This window comes from Cheilinus undulatus, linkage group 2, assembly GCF_018320785.1.
Source record: "Cheilinus undulatus linkage group 2, ASM1832078v1, whole genome shotgun sequence".
Taxonomy (NCBI): Eukaryota; Metazoa; Chordata; class Actinopteri; order Labriformes; family Labridae; genus Cheilinus; species Cheilinus undulatus.
Window position 1 is genome coordinate 54,035,783 of NC_054866.1, and position 25,508 is coordinate 54,061,290.

At 40.4% G+C, this 25,508-nt stretch overlaps 1 protein-coding gene across 1 annotated transcript in view; it reads left to right on the forward strand.

Annotated features, from left to right (window-relative positions):
• The window catches only part of si:ch211-137a8.4 (golgin subfamily A member 6-like protein 2), an 89,315-nt gene extending 72,133 nt beyond the window's left edge, over nt 1–17,182 (forward strand). Inside the window, exons 3-4 of the mRNA XM_041796252.1 lie at nt 7,137–7,637; nt 13,675–17,182. Coding sequence (XP_041652186.1) covers nt 7,137–7,637; nt 13,675–13,697 — 524 coding nt within the window. The 3' untranslated portion in view covers nt 13,698–17,182. The remainder of the gene's footprint in view (nt 1–7,136; nt 7,638–13,674) is intronic.
• The last annotated feature ends 8,326 nt before the right edge of the window (nt 17,183–25,508 follow it).

Sequence of the window (25,508 nt, forward strand, 5' to 3'; positions counted from 1 at the left end):
CTCAGCTGATGGAATACGTGTACAGAGACGGTTTGAGTCGTAACGCTCATTAATATGTGAATATATCTAGTCTAGAACAGTTCATACGACAAAATATGAAAGTTTAGAGCTGTACTGTGAGAATTTGCCACATTGAAAATAAAGTAAAAGTACAGCTGGTGTTAAAATCAAGCTAGATTAAGTCAGAAATTCGGGGTGCGCTGATCTCATTTTAAAATAGTCTGTAGCCTGAAGTTTTACGAGCCCGTTCAACAACCACAGAGCGATGTTTTCACAGGTTACCTAACATAAGATGTAGATTAATAACTAGTTACAGATGAGAATGAACTATTCTAAGGCTTCGTATTCAAAAAACTTCAGCATTAATTTAGTTTCTCATCCATCGTGGATGGATCAGGCTGATGTGAGCCTTTGGGTTCTGCTTTGTGTTCTTAAAATCATCCAGATAAATGTCAGGAAACTTGATTTGTGGCCAGATACCAATATCCATAGACTATGAAACAGTTTGGATCTCCGTCGAGTCCAAATATTTCCCATTTAGGCAGATATTGGTCCATTTTTCTCCCGTTTTCGCCCACTTCTCACAGCAGACTTCTGTCTTTGAAGCCCGGAGGTGAGCAGCTGAGTCGCACGCTGACGTGACGTCAGTGCAGCCCCTATTGGTGTGTGTAGCTTCACCTTTTGGGTACATTTAGGTAAGATTGGCACCCCTACGGAAGGGTGCCGAAAAGTGGGACGGTACGGGTTGGTTTTTTTGGGACCCTTTCTCTATGGAAACGCCAAAAAAAAGTGTGCCATACCGCACCAAACTGAGCCGGACTGCTCGGTGGAAACGACCTATATGAATACCAAGTGGCAATCCTTAAGGCTTTGAGTGGAGGAAACAGTTAGAAACCCAACAGTTGAGGCTGCATGCTGAGGTGGTCTTGTGTAATTAATCAGACTTCTGTTGTAATCACAATACTTCCTCGTGCAGTTTTCAGACAGATGAGGTGCAATGTCTGCTTAAGGCGATGTGTGTGTCAAAGATCCATTTCAGTTATCATTTTAACTCAAATATTGAGCAGCAGACATTTTTGGTGCACATTGCACACACATATGCTTACACATATGTTTGGACCAAAAATTGAGACTTTGCATATAACCAAGGAGAAGGGAATATAGCAGAGAAAGGGGAGGATGTGGTGAGTAGGCACATGGCCTATGGTACTGTCTGGGCAGGTATGCTGAGCATGTCCCAAGGCCCCGAAAAGCACCGGCAATTTATACACGTATCACCGGGGGTGAAACGACCCAAACAAAGGGATCCAATCGAGCTTGACATTGGCTTCCAAGTGACATACATGTGTGTCAAAATGCGCCCCCCTCCCCAGCCCCGGGTTGTGGCACATCCAGCCACATGATGAAGCCTTTGAGTCCTACATGCCTGAAACTTTTGCACATGCCTATAGGTTAAGAGTAAATTATCTTTGATAAAAAAGGCCTAGCCATCAATCATGTCTATACTCTTTCAATGAAAGAGTGTAAATGTAAAATTTGGCATTCCTTAATACCACAAATTCTATCAAAAAACCCGTTGAGCCCTTGTCTTGGTTGCCTTCATTCAGACTGGTTTGGTGTAGATGCAGCATGTACTGGGGTACATTAAAGTCCACCCCATCATAGGCTGAAGTATTCAGCTAGTAAATATAAAAGCATAGCTTTATTTATGTCTGCCCAGCCTCGATCAGAGTGATGCAGCCCTTTTAAGAGATCTGGATTTTTCTTTCAGCTCAGTAATGAGAGCCGGCCTTCTGGCTCCTAGACAACTCTTTATCTGATACCATATAATCTTTTAAATGTCTTTAAAGCAGCAACCAAAATGTAGAAAAAGGAAACTGAAAAAGAGCCAGCTTGTTCACAAACAACACATCGCAACACCCTAACGTGACTTTTGAGTTATCATTTCATTCTAACCAGGACCCTACGAGAATGGTTTGCTAAATTGAATGTCAGTGCGTCCTTTAAAAGCAGGATCATGACAACACGAGGGAGAAAAGCTGAAGAGGTACTGAAGACATGTTGTTAATGCAGAGTATGGATGAGCATACTTAAGTGCAGTCACTTGGTCTACAAATGGCCAAAATGCAAACCCACATCTTCCATCCGTGCCAGGACCAAAAGGTGCACCATGGATCAGTCATGCTAGTCAAACAAACTGGACTTAGGGGGTTGAATCTGCTTAGGCACAGAATGGATTGCCTAATGGATCTACAGTTTTACTTGGCAGAGAAAGTTCGGCTCTAAAGATGCTCCCCTGGGTCAGTCAGCAGCATGCTTGACTAACCCAGAGAGCGCGTGGCTAGAAACCCTCATATGGACAGATACATTTATGACAATACATACTGAAAACACTAAAATTAGTTCAAAAGCATTTAATCCATAGTAGCATGAATCTGAATGAAGATGCAACAAGGTTTATGCTATAAAGGAGGAGGCTGGGGTGGAGGAGGTGAAGCTTTGCCAGGAGCAGGGTGATGCATGAGCATTAATGCAAGCAGGGATTAGTTAGAATTATGTCATATTTAAATACACTGCTGTGTTGAGAGGAAAAGCTGTGATTGGCTGTGGGAGCTGGGAGGCGATCATTGGGATCAGCTGGACATCAACTAAACACATGTAGGTGTATGACTTGTGTGTCCTGCATGAACTATTACCCTATTAGCCAGGCCTGATCAACACCAACACTTGACTTCTACTGGAAATTAACAATTGCATTTACAACAAGATATTCTGCAGAAAGGAGTTTGCAAGCATAGAAGGGTATAAAAGTTCAGCAGAGTTCAACATGTACCTCTTTAAATATTCAGACTCAGAAGCTGACAGCATGTTCACACCCGTCCCGTGTCTGTCCTTGTCCAGGGAGCGCAGACAGGAGTTGGTGGCTTGCTAACTCTGGGGGAGGTAATGTAATTGAACATTCTCCCAAATAAAATATTCAACATCTGATGTGAAATTCAAATCACACTGCAGCTTCAGTCAACAGCCAAGACTAAATTTAACTTACTCTCTGCCTGTGGCTGCCTGAAAGAAAAAAAAAAAACGCTTCAAGAATACACAACCCAGAGCTCTTTGTATTTCCTTTTCAATGGAGGATACTCACGTTTTGAAGACAGAAAGCTGAGACTTCCTCCGGTAATTACCACATCTCTTCTTCTGTTAAAAGAATGTGAGGAAAGCACTGACAGGAAAACAATGGAGATGCAGAGTGTGCACCAAAGTCGCTGTAAAGTAGATAAAAACACAAAGTTGTTGCACTATAAATGGTGCCTTCTAGAGCGCTTTCTACCTGGAGTTGTGATATTGATTCTTTTAAATCTAATTACACTGGTGAGGAAAGTCAATACTTGATCTCTACAGCTACTGCTACTTCTCTTACTGTCTTCACTTACTGGTCAGACTTTTAACTACAAAAATGATGGACTATAACCTTTAAGATATAAAACAGAGAGCTCATTGGTGATCCTGTTGAGTCAGGGTGAGATGAATTCCATCGGATGGCTTGGTGTGATGGGTTATGCAAGAAATGTAAGACTGTCAGCAGATCACTGAGTTATGATTTTAAGTCATACTGTGATTTATTCCGGAAACTTTACCAAGGGGTGTTTTGCCCCCTAAAAAAACAAAAAGAAATAAACCACATCAAAGTTTATAGAGATGCCTTAAAACAAGCCTAACCAGGGCGACTAAGGGAAGAAAACTACCTTAATCCAGACAGTTTTTTCTAAAAAGTGGAGCCCAATAACATTTATAATAGATAATTTTGCCTTTAGTTCCTTGTAAAAACTGCACACTAGAAACAGCAGGATGGCACGTTAAAATGATGATTTTAAAAGCATAAATGAATATATTTACTACCTGGTTGAAAAGATGATTTTGACCTGAATAGTTCATGTTTTGATGGACACACTGTAAAGGGGGTGAATGTTTGTTTAACTTGTCAATTAAATAGTTATCTTCTGCATAATAAGGTGTGTCCCCACGTCTTTGTCTCCTACCCCCAAATTGCACATACTCCATCTGTGCAGCGATCTGCACAGGAAGCTCACTGCAGAGCAAATCACTCCTTTTCTAGTCCATCTGTGCAATCTGCACACCTGCTACAGCACATCCCAGTAGAGCCAGACCAGTGTGCTGAAGATACGTGCCAGGATCTATTTTCAGTCAAAGGTGTCAATCCACATAGAGCAGATCGACCCTAACAGGAGGAAGAACATGCAAGGCATACAGGCAGTTTCAAAATATGCATGCACGCAATGCACAAACTCCTGACTGTATTTCAGCACAGTATAATCATCAGCTCTCATCCTGTGGAATAAGCCATCATTATGCTAGCAGGTCACAGAGGTAACACAGAACACCGTGGGGAGAAGTTTTGAGCTGAAAAACCACAGGATTTTATGTGAGACCAAACATCATTTCTAGAAAACAGGCTCTTGGACTGAGGAGCCTGACTGTAACCAAAAGGCAGTTGTCACTCTGGCTGTCCAGTCTATGTTGGTTATGTATTGCCTCTGTCTCGATGCCAGCTTAACTTGACACAGCCTACATACAACTATATTATAAGCACATATACTGCCAGATGCATGGCTCCTACAGAACACTTTATTCCATTACTCACTCTGCTTGTTTACAGCAGGGCAGTAGAGCCAGAGGTCTGATAAGCAGGCTACAGCCCCACCTGTGGTGGGGGTCTATGTTAGAGTTTACAGGCAAGGAATCTAACCAGTGATTTGGGCCAAAATTACAACCATATCAATGGTTTAGTTAACCAACTAAGACTGTGGAGTCATTATTGTTGCAAAACTGAAAAGCATGTTATAACATTTTCTGTTGGTGCAAGAATTGTTCGTTTTCTCTCAAATCTTTAGTTGCTCTCTCAAATTTACTACACTGATTTTTCCCCTCTGCACATGCACAAATATTCTTTTGACCTGCTTGCTTCGGTGATAAATACAAACAAAACTTTCTCTGTGCACGTACAAAACTTTAGCTATGTCCTCTTGCCCCCACAGAGAAAGTCTGGAGCATGCAGGGAAAGTTTAGAGAATGAAAATAAAGTTTAAGCTGGCAGAGAAAGTTCAAACCATAAAGAGAAAGTTTAAAGCATGCAGAGAAAGTTTAGAGCTTGCAGGAAAAGTTTAGAGCATGAAAATAAAGTGTAGAGCATGCAGGGAAAGTTCAGAGCATGCTGGGGAAGTTTAGAGCATGTAGAGAAAGTTTAGAACATGCAGAGGAAGTTTGGAGCATGCAGGGAAGGTTGAGAGCATGCAGAGAAAATTGAAACCATGCAGAGAAGGTTTAGAGTGTGAAGAGGAAGTTTAGAGCATGCAGAGAAAGTTTAGAGAGTGCAGCGGAAGTTCAAACCATGCAGAGAAAGTTTAGAGCATGCAGAGAAATTTCAAACCTTGCAGAGAAAGTTTAGAACATGTAGGGAAATTTGAGAGTGTGCAGAGAAAGTTGAGAGCATGCAGGGAAAGTTTCGAGCATGTAGAGAAAGTTTAGAGTGTGCAAAGGAAGTTTAGAGCATGCAGGGAAAGTTTCGAGCATGTAGAGAAAGTTTAGAGTGTGCAAAGGAAGTTTAGAGCATGCAGGAAAAGTTCAGAGCGTGCAGAGAAAGTTCAAACCATGCAGAGAAAGTTGAGAGTGTGCAGAGAAAGTTGAGAGCATGCAGGGAAAGTTTAGAGCATGCAGAGAGAGTTTAGAGTGTGCAGAGAGAGTTCAAGCCATGCAGGGAAAGTTCAGAGCATGCAGGGAAATTTGAGAGTGTGCAGAGAAAGTTGAGAGCATGCAGGGAAAGTTTCGAGCATGTAGAGAAAGTTTAGAGTGTGCAAAGGAAGTTTAGAGCATGCAGGGAAAGTTTCGAGCATGTAGAGAAAGTTTAGAGTGTGCAAAGGAAGTTTAGAGCATGCAGGAAAAGTTCAGAGCGTGCAGAGAAAGTTCAAACCATGCAGAGAAAGTTGAGAGTGTGCAGAGAAAGTTGAGAGCATGCAGGGAAAGTTTAGAGCATGCAGAGAGAGTTTAGAGTGTGCAGAGAGAGTTCAAGCCATGCAGGGAAAGTTCAGAGCATGCAGGGAGAGTTTAGAGTATGCAGAGAAAGTTTGGAGCATGCAGACAAAGTTAAGAGCATGCAGATGAAGCTTAGAGCATACAGGGAAAGCTTAGAGCATGCAGGGAAAGTTTTTTAGCGCCAGGGGAAGTTTAGAGTGTGCAGGGAAAGTTTAGAGTGTGCAGAGGAAGTTGAGCATGCAGGGGAAGTTTGGAGCATGCAGAGAAAGTTTAGAGCAGGCAGAGAAAGTTGGGAGCATGCAGGGAAAGTTTGGAGCATGCAGATAAAGTTGAGAGCATGCAGATAAAGTTTAGAGCATGCAGAGAAAGTTTGGAGTGTGCAGAGGAACCTTAGAGCATACAGGGAAAGTTTAGAGCATGCAGGGAAAGTTTGGAGCATGCAGATAAAGTTTAAAGCATGCAGAGAAAGTTTAGCACTCTCTGAGAGGAGAATGGTTTGAGCAAGAGAGCACTTATTGTTCGCAGGCAACACAGAGGCAGTTTAGAGCACACAGGCAGGTTTTAATGGGAAATTTGAATATAAATTTGAGACTAAGGCTCTCAAAACTCTGAAATGAATGCAATCTTAAGATTTGTAAAAATAATGACTCCATATAAGCCAAATGTCAGTGAGCTGGGGGGGGTAGTTAACCGTTAAGCTGGCTAGTTGTGCTTAAGAAAATCAGGTACCTACTGGATTAAATAATGAGCTATTCGTGAAAAGTTCTCTGGGAGCAAAATGATCAATTATGTCCAAGCCAACATGATAAGCCAGTGTAATAATAGCAGACTCTGTTGGCACACTTAGAGTGTCTTTTTAGGCCTCGATGGCCCAAAAAAACCCTGTCTCAGTGCATTCTTTAAACAAGTTACCTAAATCCTTTTGGATGTGAAAACCACAACCCCGTTATGAATTCATTTATGTAAATCCTTTTTGAGCCACTGCTCTAAAAGGAAGAAGTGGCATGGCTTTAAAATTCAGAGCCTTTTCACAAAATCATCACGATTAATAAGAAATCTCTAACCCTGATCTGTCCTCTTCCCTCAAGGTGAAGAGGGAGCAGCCGAGGAGGGCAAAGATGCCAAGTCAGCCAAGGCCAAGCGCTCACATTTCGGCCGTGCAGTCTCCCTGAAGAACTTCATCCTGCGAAAGGGCAAGTCCACCAGCGTGGACATGGGTGAGGGCGCCAAGGAGGAAGAGGAGGCCACGGAGGCAGCAGAGGGAATAGAAGCAGCAGAGGAGGCCGGAGCTGAAGGAGACACTGCCAACAAGGAGAGCAACGACAAAGATGCAGCTGAGAAGACAACCGAGGAGGCAGCGAGCGGAGGAGAGGCGGCGAAGGAGGCGGAGAAAACGCCAGCCGAAGCTCCAGTGACCAACGGCGAGAACGGCTGCTCCAACGGCACGGGGGAGGAGCACGCCACACACAATCACCAGGATGAGGAGAAGACGACGGGGGGCAGCCCCGTGAAGAAGACCAAGGAGGCAGGAGGAGCAAAAGATGAGGCCAACGCTAAGATCATCAACGCCACGGCGGCTGTGAACAGCGGTGAGTTAGAGCACGTCGACCGGGACTCTGATGAGCCACAAAACAGCAGCAGCAACAAAGAAGGAGATACTAACTGCAGACGAGCGCCAGAGCAAGCACCAGCACTAACAAACGATAGCAGTACAAGCACACAAGCTGAGCTAGCTTTAGCTGTTAGCAGGGAGGAGGACGAGGAGGAGGAGGAGGAGGGGCAGAGAGGGGGGGCAGAGTCTCCACAAAACGGAGAGGAGGAGGAATTATATGAGCAGGGGGAGAGAGAGGAAGAGGAGGAGGAGATGAGGAAGAGGGATTTACGGGAGGCAGCAGTGGCCATCGTTCGGAACGTGATGTCAGCCGCAACCGACCAATTAGAGAGAGAGTTGTGCGTCGACAATGGTCTGAATGGCTGTTACGACACCGACATACGTTACTGAAACAGAAGGTCACATTTCTGCCCAGCTAAACACAACGTTCACACGAATGTGCCAAAATCACACAGTTCTGCACAAGATACCGCACAAACGCACGGTAAATACACAGTTTACATGTTTAAAACAAGTCTGTATTTTCTGTCCAAGAGTTTGATAAAAGGATTGATATATATTTAAAACATCTGATCTGTGTTTTAACTGAAGAGCTGGAGAAAGGTCATGGTTAGCATAGCTTAGCATTAAGACTGCAAGCAGGGGTTAACAGTTTACTCATGCAGAGACGTGGTTAGTGATGATACCGTTAACAGTACTGCCTAACAGTGAGAGCCCTTAGTGATAACATCACTGATACTTTTACATTATTGTTAAGGATTATCCTGGGTCAATATTCACATTTGGTTAATGGAAATTAGAATGGAGAATCGAGCTGAAGAAGGAGTCTTATTGGACCTTATTGGCCTGTGGGACTCCAGAGGCAGCTGACAGGTACCAGCAGACCAAGCGGTTTGCGGCTCAGGGGTTGCTAAGGCAAAAACTGGGATGTGGGAGGAGTTCGGAGAGGCCATGGAGAACGACTTCTGTACGGCTTCAAAGAGATTCTGGTCCACCATCCAGTGTCTCAGGAGAGGGAAGCAGTGCACTGTCAACACCTTGTATAGTGGGAATGGTGCGCTGTTGACCTCGACTCGGGACGTTGTGGGTTGGTGGAAGGAATACTTCGAAGACCTCCTCAACCCCATCAGTACATCTTTTGATGAGGAAGCAGAGTCTGGGGGCTCGGGTGTGAGCTCTCCTATCTCTGGGGCTGAGGTCGCCGAGGTGGTCAAAAAGCTCCTCGGTGGCAGGGCCCCGGGGATGGACGAGAGCCTCCCTGAGTTCCTCAAGGCTCTGGATGTTGTGGGGCTGTCTTGGTCGACACGCCTTTGCAACATCCTGTGGACATCAGGGACAGCGCCCTGGACTGGCAGACTAGGGTGGTGGTTCCCCTCTTTCAGAAGGGGGACCAGAGGGTGTGTCCCAACTATAGGGGGTCACACTTCTCATTTACTGGTTGTTTTCTGAAGAATTCTGTTTATTTGCCTCAATATCCTGAGAAAAACATCTCTGGGCTTCCCGTCATGAGTTGATTTTATAAGATCTTGGGAAAATATTTGATATAAATTTATTATTGCAGGAAAATAAGCATTATTTACCTAAGACAGGGGTGTCCAAACTATGGCCTGGGAGCTAAATGTGGCCCACGGCCCAATTAACTATTAACTGTGCTGTACTTGATAGGTTCAGAAAAAGACAGTGCTACCAGGCTAATTTTGTACACAAACATCTCAGCTGGAAGAATTCATTGGTGTGTACTTTAATACTGTGTATGGTAAAAATACTGGCAATTAAAATAACAATATCACTCCCTGATGAGTTTCGGCAGCAAATAGCAGCACCAATAACAGTCCAGGGGCAGAGCCAGTGGCAGCTAGGGTTAAGCAACACCCCATGAAATCTGACTGGCATCCCCAAAAACCTGGAAATAATTGTCTATAATTTGCCTTGCCAGCCATTAAATTGAGCGTTTAGCTTGCCTGCTGCTTTCTTTGCAAGTTACTCTTGCAACACTCCTCTACCCCAGCTCCTCCTTTATTCTGTTTCTGACTTAATCACTGTCATACACCTTGTCTGGTGGATATCAAAGTGGCCCCAACGTCGTTATATATTTCTGTATGTGGCTCTCATTTAAGTTTGGACACCCCTGACCTAAGATAATGAGGAGAAATAGTTTGAATCTCAAGAAAACAACCAAACAGAGCCGTTGAATTAAAGAAAATGCGATGTTGCATGTCTAATTAAGACTTTCTGATTTATTCCCCCTGCTTCCAGTCTTCATGCTAAGCTAAGCTAGCTAAGTCTGGACTAAAATGTTTATATACATCAAGTTTCAGACACAGAAACCCAGTTTATACGCAGGATCACATATACATAGGCATGCTGACTTTTCCTGCATGATGAAAAACAACGCAGCAGTTATTCAGAAATCCCTTTAAAGAAAATGTTGTGCAGTTGTTTTATAAACGTTTGTTCTCCAGTGAATTACCAGCAGTATTTTCACATAGAGGGAGAGAGAGAGAAGCATCCCTTTCATTTACTGGCTTCTTATTTCATTAAAATGTCAAGTTCACGAGCAGCCGAACAGCAAAACCTTTCAACGATAACAAGGAATCAGGTGATGAGTGCAGATTCCCAGGGCAGCTGCGGTTGAAGGCTGACTCTGCATGAACTTGTACAAAAATATAAATATCCAATTAACCGCTGCACGACACGACCTGTCGGAGAGCGAGCTCGCTACAGCCCCAGTGAAACATCTTTCAGGGTTTGTTAAAGACTAAAGACTTAATACTGAGCCCTAACATGAGGAACTCTGATGAAAAAGATGAAATTTGACGTCTTTTGATGTTTATTTATCCGTGGGGCGGCTCTTTTCCTGCAGCGCCTCACGTCTTTCCTGTAGCTGCTGGACACTGACTATCAGGAGGTGATCTTTTCCCTCCTCCATTATTTATGGCTTCCCAGCCTCCTCTCCACTCAGGGGCAGTGTGAGGCTCAGTGTCCAGCTCCCTGCAACGCTTTGATCTCAGACTGCCCGACAGATGTTTGAGGGGAGTATCGTGGCTCCCGCTGCCACCATACAATTTAGCTGAGGACGCTTTGAAGCTTCAGCAGCTTTTGTTAACATTGAACTGAGTCTAACAGCTAGTCCTGGTGAAATAAGGCCTTCTTAAAGTGCAAAGAGCTGCACTTTATTGGGAGTTTTAGCTGAACATATCACATTCAAAACCAGCTGAGGAGCACATCAGACACTCCAGAATAGTGTTAGAAACTACGCTTTTCTGTTGTGTTTTAACATTCAAACTCAGTCAAACAGCCGTGTTCATGATGTGTGGGGTTTTAACTTAGGAGGATCATCTTTGACACAACTTCCTCACATCATTCAAAAACACAGATGATGTCATTACTGCAGATTTGGCATGTTTACTAAGCCCCAGCTGAGGTTCATCTACCCTAGAATTAAAATAATGCCTTAAAACAGTTTTACTCAACCCTGCTCAACAAAAGAGCCAAATTATTGGAAAATATCTTTACAAGAACTGCACTCTAAGTGGTGAAAAGTGGCAAAAACAGCTTAAAGTAGCAATAAAAAATAAAGAGAAAATGGTCAGAAAGTAGCAAAAATGGGTGAGAAGTGACAAAAAAAACAAGCAAGCTAGAGGTGGCATTAAAATGGTCAAAAGGTGAAAAAAACATAGTAAAAATGTAAGCAGAGTGACTAAAATGGGTAAAAAGCCGTCAAGAGTGGCAAACTGGGCAAAAAATAGGAAACACGGTATTTAATGGCAAAAGGTAGCTTAAATGGGCGAAATTGGGAGGAAAAGGTGCAAAAATGGGGATAAAAGTGGCAAAAAAGGCAAAAAAGAAGAAACAAGTAGTATTTGATGGCAAAATATAGCTTAAATGGGCAAAAAGGGGCAAAAAATGGGACAAAAGTGGCAAAAATTAGGGAAACTTTGCAAAAACAAGTGGCTAAAATGGGCAAAAAAAGTAGTAAAAGGTGGGGTACTTAATGGAAAAAGGTGGCTTAAATTGGCAAAAAGTGGTGAAAATGGCAAAAAATGGGATATTCTGGGGGAATATTATTTAAAATTAAGACACAAAAGAGCCACAAATCATCAGAACAGAGCCACATGTGGCTTCAGAGCCACATGTTGAGTATCACTGCTTTAGGCCCCGTCCACACAGAAAATATTCAGGCGTATACCCAAAAGTTTATGTTGGATCGGCATTTCATCCACACGGAAACGGAAACGACTACCGTTTCGTCTCCATGTGGACGGCTATCCACATCTTTCTTGAAACGACTACGTCACACATAGCGAATCTCCCTTAATGCGCCTGCGCGGGTCAGAGCAAAACATTAATGGCGGACTACAGGGTTGTGTTCGTGCTGCAGAAGCTACTGAGCTTGTTATGGCTTTTACAGAAAAATCTGACGCTCCTTTACCACCAACGTCAAACGTATAAACCATATGTTCTTAAATCCAACGCGGAGAACAACCAGAAGGACAACTGGAAGAAAGCTTGTGTCAGTTTTCTGTGATCTTCTTCTTCTCCTTTGGTGTATTTCTGTGGCAGTGTTACAGCGCCACATACAGGCTTGGCATATGCACTACAGCGCTTTCAGTCGTTTCAGTGGTTCCTGAAACAACTCCGTCTTTACAGAAAACTTTTTCAAAACGAAACGGCAATATATTGTTTTCATCTCCATATGGACGGAGCCTTAGAACGTTATTGATAGGACTGGGAGGGCCCTCCTTACTACTGTCCCTAATCAGCCACACCACCATTCACCATCTACGCTCCTTTTTAGATTTAATAATTAGCCATAATGGCAGAACCATTCAAGGTAGCTGAGGGAGAAACCGGGAGATCTGGGCATGGAGAAGACCATTTATCGAGTCATTGATATTGTTCCAAGAAAACAGCCATTTATTCACAGTCTCAGCCAACAGTACTTCACTACCCACGATCCATTTGGCTGAACCTGCCTTTACATGCAAAACTTCCTCTCTACCTAGTGCTCCTGCTCACAGTGAATTTAACCGCCATTTTTCAATGAGACAGTTGAACTGTGTGACAAAGATAAATAATCACGTAAGCCAAGAGTTTTTATATTGTCCAACAGAATTTCTTTGTAGCCAACAGACATCCTGTCTGCCTTCACTGAGTCTCCACGGTTAATGGAACAAAAGATTTAGCCGCTGTTTTTGTTCATTTTCACCAAAAATGTACAGTTAAGCTAATCAATGTCTGACACCTCAGCAAAAACACAGCTAAACTAAAAACGTCACTGATTGTGAACCACGTGGTTTAAATCGTCATTATTTAACAGCCGTACCTCGCACACACAGACGGGTGTGTTGATAAAGTCGTCTGAGGGTTTAGTTACTCCCTCTGGTAAGACTAACAGAGCAGTTATGGCCGCCGTGAGACTCTCAAACGTCCTGTTGGGCCTCCCTCCTCCTCGCCCCGTCCCTCTAACTAGCCGTATCTCCGATAGTTAGCTCTCTGTTTGCTGTGGAGGAGAAAAGCTGGTTTAGTAGACATCAATAGAGTTGAGTCCATCAACGGATTAGTGGGCAGAATCAAAGTGTCACGGAGCCTCCTCAACAAGCCAGATTAAGCAGCCTTCTCTCTCTCTCTCCCTGTGGGTGGGGGTGGGGTCAGACAGAAATACAGACACACGAGGCGACCGTCAGGTTATTTGATTTCAGGGGAGAACTTGTTAAGGTCCAGAGTACCAAACCCAAAGCAGAATGTGAAGGCAGGTAAAGGGAATGTTTTTCCTCCTCTCTCTGTGACGCTGATCCTCCATTACACTGTGAAAACCTCATTCTCTGTCATGAAGCTGTTGTGTTGTTGTTGTCTACTTTGTGTACGTCGTTTTTAACTGAGACTAACCCCACACTAGAGGAGCGAGCATCCACTAAACACACATAAAACATATAACCCTTTTATATGACTGTTTATTATTATTATCCTTTTTTTAATACATTTTTTCAATCTCTTCTGTTATCATTTACCAGACAAAAAGGCGGGAAACGTGTGAGGCCACACAAAGAGGATTAAAACTGCCCGGGATTCGCTGAGCAAGGAGCTCTGAGCCCCGCCCCCACCCTCACCACCCTCGCCCTAACTCCTCCTCCTCCTCCCGCCCTCCCCTTCCTCCTCTCTCCCTTCATCCCTCCTCCTCCCTCCCGAATAAACGGAGTAATCACGTGTAAACAGATCACCATGGTGAGAACGAGAGAGAGAGAGATTGAGAGAATGAGAAAGATGCAATCCATGTAGAAGAGAAGTGAGAATTAATAATCACTCAGAAAGCAATAATTCAAGCCCTTCTTCCTCTCTTCATCCCCCTCTTCATCATCCATCCATCCACCCCTCCGTCCGATACATTTATACATACAAACAAACATGTACATCCAGTGTTTTTATTTTTTCTTTGCTTGTCTGTGAGATTTTATATTGTCTACGAGAGAAAAGAAAAATGCAGAAATGTAAAAAATGAAAATCGAGACATTCCACCCTCCCCCTTTTTTCTCCCCCCCCCCCGTCCCGTAGAGCTCAACAGCTTGGCTCCTGAAGTAAAAAGCCCCTTCATTTCCTCCAAAGCTGATTTAATCATTAGCCAAAACCATCCTAGGTAGACTCTGAGCGGGCTACCTGTGTGTGAAATGATGGCGTACGCTCCTGAAGACACACGTTCAATGGTATCACCCTCGTTTAAGAGAAAATCACCTTTATTTGCTCTCTATGGGAGAAGGACTACATTACCCACAATCCTCGGGTGTCACAGTGACGCCTTCAGATGTTGATAAGAGAGGGTACTTCATCCAGACCGTGCTGGCCTCGCCTCCTTCTAAATCAGGTGTGGGCAACTGGCAGCCCGTGGGCCACATTCGACCCTCTTCCTCACTCAAAGCGGCCCGCAAGTCGAGTTTCAAGTATAAAGAAATGTAAACGTATCTGCAACGACAACATCACAAATATCAGCATTTCTGTTATTATTTTAGATTATTTAGCCATCTAAAGGCATTTGCAGTAAATGTTGCTGTAATTATGGCTGTGAAGATCCCTCATATGCATCAAAATGTCCAAAAACCTTCAACCAGTTTAAACCTAAATCCAAAAATATGACAAGAATAGTTTTTAAAAGCACGTCATAAGAGAAAATAAGAGTTAGAGCACTTTTCAGCCCATCAACCCCAGAATAAGGGTGCCAGAGAGGGGGACCCCCACTGTACCTGACGGTGAATAGTAAAACACAGAAGAGTCGTGTGCAGACTTACATCCTAGGACTTCTCAAACATTCCTATGATTTCAGCATAAATCTCATGAAGAGAGTATTCACTTTGAAAATCATGATTAATCAGATTAACTGTGATTGATAAAGGTCCTTAAATAGTGCATCAATCCTAAAATCATGATTAATCCCATTAACTGTGATGAATTGTGGTCCATAGATAGTAATTAATCACATTAACTGAATTAAAGTCCATAAATAGTGCATGAATTTCTAAAATCATGATTAATCGCATTAACTGTGATTGATAAAGGTCTTTAAATAGTGCATAAATCCTAAAATCATGATTAATCCCATTAACTGTGATGAAATAAGCCCCACAAATAGGTCACTGATTTTTAAAATTGTGATAAATCACATTAACTGCAATTGGTTATGGTCCTTAAATAGTCCATTTATTTCCAGAATAGTGATTAATCGCATTAATAGAATTGATTATGGTCCATAAATAGTGCGTTAATTTCTAAAAACATGATTAATTGTATTAATTGTGATTGACTAAGGTCCATTAATAGTGTGTTGATTTCTAAAATTGTGATTAATCAGATTTACTGTGATTGACTAAGTTCCATTTATTGTGCATTAATTTCTAAAATCATGAATAATTGAATACTTTTTTGTCCTCTCAGCTCATGCCTTGGTTAAGCCAGTTCCCTTTAAGATCCGTAACAAGTTCCTTTTTCCGTTACTCTTCCTGTAAAAGCATTCCTATTTAAACTGGAAACAGGAAGTCAATTATTCTCCTCAAAAATCAAAATGACACACAAACAATTTCAAAATAGGGGAATTTCAAAATGCCAAAAACAAAGGATGTGATTAATTCTGACAGCCCTGACGCAAACATCTGATGTTACTCTGTTTTATTGTGATGGCGTGTCAATTCCTGGTTGTTTCCCGGCAATCTTGAGAAGCTAACACATAATCATGTTTTGTTAATCCCAAGATAACGTGATAAGTAAATAAAAACTCAAGAAAACAAAATTCACTTGTCATGACTGGAAAATGGAGTAAAATAAAACATATATGCATGTCTGCTTAGGGCTTCCGTACATCACTTAGTTTCTTTTACTTGACACCAAGTTACGACCCATTTTTGGGTCCTGACCCGCTGGTTGAGAACCTCCATGTGGACACAGAGTCTCCTACATCATTATCATTAATAATATAACCTCTACAATAGAGATGCAGGTGTTTATAGTCGGGGTGGACTGATTATCAGCCTGATGGATTATTCAGCGTTTGGAGGATTTCCTGTGTCAGCGTTTATTTTACCGATCACTAATAAAGTTAACTGAATCAGACGAGAGCCAGCTTTGCTCTGAACTAATCATCGGTTACAGAATCGACCCTGAAAATCCGACACTGTACAGTAAACATCCTGAAAGTTTGAAAAGCTGTCGTTTCCAGTGAATTAAGGGAATCATGGTGGATTATGGGATGTGTAGTTCCTTTGTTCCCTATCAAACATACATGCTAGCACATTTGCTTGTTTTCTGTCTTTGTCATCACCGTTTTTGCGTTGACTCAAATGTTTTATCGTCATGACTATGATTGGAACACTGATATGATGATTTCCTGAAACGTCATTGGAGGATTTAAACGGGAGAATTGACTTCAGAGCCGCCCCAAAAAGTAGGCGGTCCCTGTTGAGCTCTACTTTCCTCCTTTGCTCTCTGTCTCTACCGACTCCTGATTGGTGGATTTAAAGTACAAAAAAAAGAAAAAAAAAAAAAAGACTGTTAGTTTTATATCGACGGCCATTTTGGTTTGTAGTCCCTTTCCCCTCGTCCTCCCCCCTTTTTCGCCCCCTTCCTCTTCCTCCCCTGTCCGTCCCAGTAGATATTTGACAGTACAGCAGGACCGTGTTGCTACAGTATATAAACTGCCCTGAGGACTGCCACTTCCCAACCAACACTGCAATGTCTTCAGCTCTGTGTGTTTAATGTTTTTAGACTGTTATATTGTGTACATGAATTTAAAAAAAGAAAAAAATCACCATCAAATATTAAAGTCAAAATGTTTTTTTTTTTTTCCTGTTCGGTTTGGATTTTTCTCTTTTTTCTTTCTTGTTTTATTTTCTAAAAACACATCTTCTCACTGTTACCGCAGTCTGACGATATGCTGTAATTAAAAAATAATAATAATAATGATGATGATGTTTTGTTGGTCCAAGTTTTCACATGTCCGCTAGCAAATTGTCAAGAAAAAATAGTACAATAAAGACTAAAATCTAACAACTAAACTGCAAGTCATTGTGAGCTGATTCTATTTTGATCTGTGTGCTGTGCAGAGGGAGGGGGGAAGGAGGCGGGGCCAGGTTACACGCTGGAACGCCATTGGACGCTCATTAATCTGTGTATCGATAATCTCATCCCTTTACGTAAGGGGGGAATAATACGAGATTTCTTTGTATTAAAGTGGATCTGTATGTATTATCTGGCAGCAGGCGAGGGGAGGGGGGCGTCCATATGCCAGCCACAGTCCCCTCACACCAACGCCACTGCCACTGCCGCCACCGCCGCTGCACTATTTTTAAAGTTTACACATCAGGATTAAAGCGCTGTAGTCACACCAGATTACAGCAGTTTAGCAGCATAAATATCCACAACAATAAAGAGAAATCTGAAGTGGCTAAAAGCGTATGAAGGAGGTTTTTGTCTCATTCCTTTGGTACAAGAAGGGAAATCCTCATGTGACAATACAAGAATATTTTAGGCAATATTTCCCTGATCCCACCAAAATCTGAGTGGTCTGCAGAGGATTAACAGGGCTTGATGATATTTATATTGATGTTTAAATCTCTAATAAAGAGGGATTTGAGCCAAAAGGCCTGAGAAAGCTTATTTCTGCAGTTTGGGGTCATGGCAGAGACAGAAGACGAGTAAATCTGCAGAAAGAAAAGACGTGGATGAACTGCAATGATGGAAATATGCACCCGGATCTACGTCCAAAAGTGAGGCAGTAAACTTTTGTTTAACCCTCAGGCATCACTAGGGACATTTTGGTCCATTTGGGCAAATTTTTCGTCTGTATCTGCTCACCATTTTGGCTGTGTTAGTGCGTGTGGTCTAATTTTTTTAACAAAGTTTCTTTCTGGGCAAATCTTTGAATTGAAATTTCAATTGCTGTAATAGGTCAGGGGACACTGCGAAACAAATGTGCTACCCTTTAAAGACATTAAGGACAAAAATGTCCACTTCCAAAAAACTGCTATAAAAACTAAACAGATTCATATTTTTTCTGCATTTTTTTTGCATAAATCTCTTCAACAACTTCAACTGTGCTCAAAACTACCAAACATTCAATCATTTTGTTGTTTTTTTTTATGAAAAAAAAGTTAAAAAAAAAAAAAAAAGTGATATCTTCCTCAAACCAAATGTTGGATGGCTGGAGCATTATTTCTAAATTGTGCTTGGATATGTCTATGATTAGCCAAAATACTGACTTTGATGCATTATTACTTTTTGTGTAGAATCCAATTTAAAATTTACTACCCTTCTGAGTCATTAAGGACAAAAACGTCCCATTGACTCCCATTCAAACCACATTTTTTTTATCTTTAAGTATCAAACTGGCATTTAAAGGGTTAAAATCCTCAAAATGATTAAATGTTTGGTAATTTTAGCACAGCTGAAGAGATTTATGCAAAAAAGCAGAAAAAAATTAATCTGTTAAGTTTTTTTACGGCAGTTTTTTGGAAGTGGACATTTTTGTTCTTAATGGCTTTAAAGGGTAGTGAATTAAAGTGATGCCTGAGGGTTAATGTAGATTAGCCAGATTAATCTTTTTTAAACTTCTTTTTTGATTTTGTTCAAGAACAACCTGTTCTATATTTGTAAAAGATGCATTTAAACATGCTTTGCATGTCCTTGATTTCCTCTCATATCTGAGGTTCTCAAAGAAGGAATACACTGGTCCAAATTATCCAACAAAAACAGGGGTGTCAGACTCAATCACTCAATCAATCCGGATTCTGGATTCAGGTCTAACCTGAGGGTCTAACAGGGTCGCCTTTTTAACCAGAAACATTCAACCTCATTTCACCAGTAATAAAATAAAAAAAAAAAAAAAAAAAAAAAACACTTAGCACTGATGATAAATGATGATGATTGACATTTGAAAAGTTAAATAGTGAAGTTTAAAGGCTCAGAATCTGAGAAAAGTAAATTTATCAGTTCAAAAAGGTCAAAACACGAAATTGAACTGGAAAAATAATGTTTTTTTAAGGCAAACATATTAGAAAGAAAAGTCAAAATCATGAGTTTCAAGGGTCAAAATATGAAATAAAATTAGTAATCATGAAATCAAAAGACAAAATATGATTCAATTTTTAAATTCTGAGTCTAAAAAGTCAAACTAAGGGATTATGAAGTCAAATTTTGGAATCTAAAATATGCAATAAAATACAAAATAATTGGTTAAAAGGTCCAAATATGATTTGAAATGTAAAATTATGAATCTTAAAGCTGAAAATATTATATAAGAAGTCAAAATTATGAGTTGAAATGCTCAAAGTATGACATTAAAAGTCAAAATCCTAAATTTGAGTCCTAACTGAGAGACGCAAAATTGAAATTAGGAAATGAAATAAACAAAACAAAAGAACAAACAAACAAACAAACAAACAAACAAAAAACAATTGGGCCTTGCTGATCACAGCATGGAAATGTAATCTTTAAAGTATTTTTAAAAATATATATATATTTTTTATTTTAAGATGTATGTATGGAGGAGGATTAGAAACGTTTAAGCCATAAAAAATGGTATGAATTTTTTTTATCCTGAGAAAAATGACAGAATTTTGATTTTTCTTAGAATTGAAAAAATGCATGCCAATTTTTTTAATGGCCCTAATACTTTTTCATATCCATACACTCACTGCAGTGTAAAAAAGCTTTTAACATTGTTCCCAAAAATACAATTTTCTGCATTTTTGTGAATAAATGAACATCTCTAAATCCAGTTGTTGCTTTGTATGTGCTTTGTTTGAAATTGCAGAGCTTCAATTGTAAACCTTTTCACCAAATTTCTACCTACCTATGCATATGTTCCGTAAAATATTACCTTCAGACATTTGGAGGAGGCAGAAGTGAAAATTATTGGACTCCTGCATGATGTAAAACAAGTTCTGAATGATAATGACACTTTTAGATCAGTTAAGTGCACAAAACAGTGCAGTATCTTGGTAAAGGAAGGAAAACTGGATATTTCAGGAGACTGAAGAGAGATCATCACACTGTGGAAAGATTTGTGTGTGATTGAGAGCACAGACGGGTTTGTTCAGATAAAGATGTATTCAGGAAAGTTTCAAATTCATCGTTTTCAGAGAGCAACTGTGAAAAATGCGCTGATGAGCAGCAAATAGGGATTTGAAGCTGCAGGATCAGGATCCTCCAGAGGAGGGGTGTCCACCTCTAGGCTTGGGGGCCAAATCCGGCCCATGGCACAGTTATACCTGGCCCACAATATCATATCACATTATAACTGTCCCAGCAGTATGAGGTCCGAAGGATTCCTCCGGTATAAAAATGTCATTTTAACCCATTAAAGCCTGAAAACAAAAATTATCCCCAGAAAATTCCCTTTTTTTGGAACTGAAATAATTATTTAACTTTCTACAGAAATCCAAAAAAAAAAAAAAAAACATAAAATTTAACATATATATTTTTTGTATCTCATTTGATACATTAGGTGTTTTGGTAACTGATAATCCACTAGCTGGAATTCTTATCATTTATCAGATTGTATTCAGAAGTATTTTTTCTGTAATTTATGAACATATTGATTAGATAGAGGTATCATAAAAGTGTGTATCAAATATGATACAACAGGCTTTAAGGGGTTAACCTTGATGATTTTAGTGGAGTCATAAAAACTGAAAAAGTCAAAATAACAAGACTAAAACTCATGAATGTTGTGGCAGGAATGAATTTGTGTTTTCATTTCATATTTTCAATTTTGCATCTCACAATTATGACTTAAACTTATGATTTTAACTTTTTATTTCATACTTTGACCTTCTAAACTCATGATTTCAAATTCAATCTCATGTTTTGACTTTTTCAACTCCTAGCTTTGACTTAAATCCCATATTTCAACCTTTAATACGAACAATTTAAAATGTTAACTCATGTTTAGACCTTTAAAATTCATGATTTTGGCTTTGTCACATACATTGAACTAATAAGTTTGACTCTCTCTTCACTTGAGGCTTTTTAAATCTCAAAATCATGAACATCAGTGCTAAGTTATTTGTTTCTCATAATTCATCACTGGTGAAAATGAGGCTGACAGTTTATGTTTAAATGTTGGCCCTGTTAGATTCTCAGGTTAGACCTAAGTCCAGACTCCAGACCTGCTCTGACTGACTTTGACACCCCTATTCAGAGGCTAGCTGACGCTGTATATGTAAAGCTGTATTTTAGCCACCTTTAACCAACACCTAAAGGAGAAATGTTAGGCTCAGAAAAAAATAAAGACTCATTTTCAGACGGTTTATTCACTGCTGAATGCCGTGCTACACTGGATGGTCCAGATGGATGGAGTTCTGGACGGTTGGTGGATGGCCACCATGTCCCAACAGCGTCAGCAAGGAGGAGGTGGAGTGATGTTTTGGTCTGGAATCACAGGAAGTGAGTTGGTAGGCCCCTTTAAGGTTCTTGAAGGTGTCAGATTGACCTCAGATAAATATGTGGAGTTCCTAACCTCCTGTTTCCTACCATGGTACAAAAAGAAGAACCGTGCCTTCTAGGGGAAAAATCATTTTCATGCGAGGGAACGCACCATCCCATGCAACACAAAATCCCACTGAGGCCTTGGCTGCTGTGGACAAAAAGGGAGAGAAAATCCTGTCATCCCCTGACCTTTAACCCCACTGAGAACCAGTGGAGCGTCCTTAAAAGGACACTTTATGGGGGCAGTTTACATCCAAACAGCAGCTCTGGGAGGCAATTCTGACGTCCTCAAAGGAAATACAGGCAGAAACTAGACATGGACATACAAGTCCACTGAATGAGAGAGTTGTTAAGGTGATATCACAGAAGGGCTCCTGTGTTAATGTGGAACTGGATCTGTGAACATGGTTCTGATAGAAATAGCTGTGATTTGAGAAAAATTACCTCCTTATGCAGAAAATACAACAGATTTCTGTTTCAGTCCTTTAGAAATTATTGAGTGTCTTTTAAACTCTGTTTTGCATAAAAATTTAGAACACTGTATTTGAGTCATTTTGCAAAAAAATAAAAAAAAAATAAAAAATACAGATTACAATTAAATAGTTCAGGAATGAAAAATCCTATTGGCTGCCAATTACACAGACTATTGGGGGGAAATGATCAAAAACAGTAAATGCATCATCATTTGAGTAATTTTCCAGGTAAAAGTATGACTCAGACAGTCAAAGTCAATGTTAGCACTCACCTGAACACATTTAGACACTCTGCCCAAGGGCATCATGGGAAAATTCTGCCTAAATGCTAAATTCTCGCCAGATATGAAATCCACTAATACAGGGGTGTCAAACTCAATCACAGCAGGGGCCGGATTCTGGATTTAAGTCTAACAGGGTCAATATTTAACCATGAACTGTCAACTCATTTTCACCAGTGATAAAATATGAAAAAACACACTGATGATAAATCATTTAGAAATTCAGAAATAAAAATGATGAATTTAAAGGTGTAAATCTGAGATAAAAATTCCAATTTATTAGTTCAAAAGATCAGAACATGATATTACAATAGAAAAATAATGTTTTTAAAGTGCAAATATATGAGGAGAAAGTGGAAATCATGAGTTTAAAAGTCAAAATACGACTTGAAGTTGTGAGTCTGATAGTTCAAAATTGGGGATTGATTAATTTGTGATTAAAAAGCCAAAATTGGGAGTCTTAAAGGTCAAAATATGATATAAAAAGTAAAAATGATGAATTTAAAATGTCAAAATATGAGAAAAAAATTGAAATCATGAGTTTAAAAGTCAAAATATGGGATTAAAAAGCCAAAGTAAGGAGTTGAAAAGGTCAAAATATGACTTACAATTTAAAATTGGGAATCTAAAAGATAAAAATGTGACATATAAAGCACAAATTATGAGTTAAAAAGGTTGAAGTATGTAATGAAAAGTCATAATCATAGGTTTAAGTCATAATCTTAAGATGCAAAATTGAAAATAAGAAATGAAACACTACGTATTTTTTCCCTCACATTTTTGACTTTTTATAAAATTTTCCTTACTCTTTACTTTTCAGAGTTTTATGACTTAACAAGGATATTTTAAATAAGCAAGCTGAAGTTTACATTTTTTAAACTGGAGAAAATCTGCAGACCTCATACTGGTGGGCCAGTATGAGGTCGGCCGGATTTGGCCCCCAGGCCTTGAGTTTGACACCTGTGCACTAATCTGATCCAACACCAGCTCAACTATTCATGATTGTTTGAAAAGCTCTTTTGAAAATGCCAACAATGCACCACAGGGCTCATGGGTAATGCAAGATCAGGTTTAGTTTTGTGGACTTGGTCAGGATAAAATTCACATTTTCTTTTGTTTTTCTCAAAATGAATTGTCATCAAAATTAGGTGTATTTATAGCAGGCTAGAAACTTGGGTTTTTATTGTTGATATCACAGATTATATTAACATTTTCTGCAGTTTATTTTTCTCACTGTGCAAAGATGAATTCAGTTTCAATGTTGGAAAGATGAAGAAGAAGAAGCCTCTGCTGGTCATGATAGCTGTGAGGATGTTTTTGATCTGAGTTTGATTCTGTTCAACACTACCACTGAATTCTGTTTAAGAATATGTGTCAATGTCTAAATATTCTGTCAGCATCGCTAAATTAAAAATGTTCAGGAAAAAAAAACATTTGAAGCACCATAAAAGTAAAAAAAAATCCAATAATGAAGACTCAGGACTGATGAGCAGCCAGAATCCTACAGCAGACAAGAATGGGACAACAATCCTCTCCCAAAACTCCAGCAACATGGTCTCTCTTCCCAGATATTTACAGAAAAGGAGCACGGCCACGTCCCTACTTTTCTGAGATGTGTTGCTGCCATTAAATTCAAAGTGGGCTAGTATTTTTCCTGAAATGCTAAAATGACATGTTGTTTCTGTTCTATTGAGAATAAATATGGGTTTATGAGATCTGACAATCAGTAGCTGGGTTTCCATTACACTTGGAAATGCGCAAAATCAAAATAGTGCAAAAAAAAAACTGGCAATGAAAACACCTGAATTAAAAAAAAAAAACTAAAATATCGCTAAAAAGTTGTTACACGTTCATGAGGAGGTTTTCAGGCGTTTCGATATAGAAATATATCGCAAAAGTGCAATGGAAATACTTTTTCTGCATTTACAGGTCACGGGACGTGACGTACGGTGTCACATGACCAGTCACTCCAAGACAACATGGCGCTGTACGTGTAGGCAGAAGAAGAGACAAGACTTTTCTTAACATCATACTTCTACCCTTGTACGTGGCTTTTGCCATACATACGGACTTTACCTCTGAACTATCATCCGTTGCCTTCGTCTTTTGTTCAAAATGATCAAGGCAACCGCCGTAGATGTAACCAAAACCGTACTAACACGCAACGGGTTTTGAGCGTCAAGCTTCCCTGCAGCAAATTCACGCAATTTAAGATTTTACAAGAATTGCGAGGCCTATGGCCAAAACTCCCTTCAATGGAAACGCATTCAAAGCGCAATTGTACTTAATTAAAATTTAAGAGATATCGCTTTAATTTTGCGAAAAACTGTAATGGAAACCCAGCTATTGACTTCTGTTATTTACATTTTAAACAGCGTCCCAACTATTTTGGAATAGGGGTTTAGTTGTCTTATCCAACTACTTTTGAAAATGTGTTTTACCATAAATCTGACTGACGTCCTGACTCCGGGATCACTCAACTCTTCACTCGTCCTGTCGGCGTCCCTCAGAGGGCTCGCGGGCCACATGTTGAGCCTCACAGCAGCACTAATAGCACATGTCTAGCCGTCTGTGAAGTGTGTGGTGACGATAATTCCCTACTGTCAGTTGAAATGGGCAGCATACTGTCTTGCTGTCAGGCCAAATCTCTGGGATTATGTTATTACAGCCGTAATGCCCGAGTACAGTAGCTGTGAACACAAACAGGAACAAAGTGAGGAGAACTGCTCCGAGCTTCAGAGACGTTTGGGAGGACGACAACGCTGTCAGTGAACAGACACCATCACTCCCAGCCTCGTCTCAGAAACAGCTCTGGGCAGCAGATGGAGGAAATGTGGGCACGGTTATGATTTCTGCAGTCATCTTTAGATTGGTCTATAATTAGGTTACAGTTAAGGTCAAAGACGTGGAAGCAGGCAGAACAGATGGATTACACGGCGGGATTATAACGCAGAAACAGCTGCTGCTATACATGGAGGCACACCTACACGTGCTGCGCTCGTGTCTTGACTACTACGTGAAAAATAAGCGTGTGAGGCGTTAGAGGGGCCGGGGGACTGGCGGTGACATTTAGGCTGCGGCTGCTATCATTAGATCAAATTAGATTCTGCAGATGGAGGATTCGGG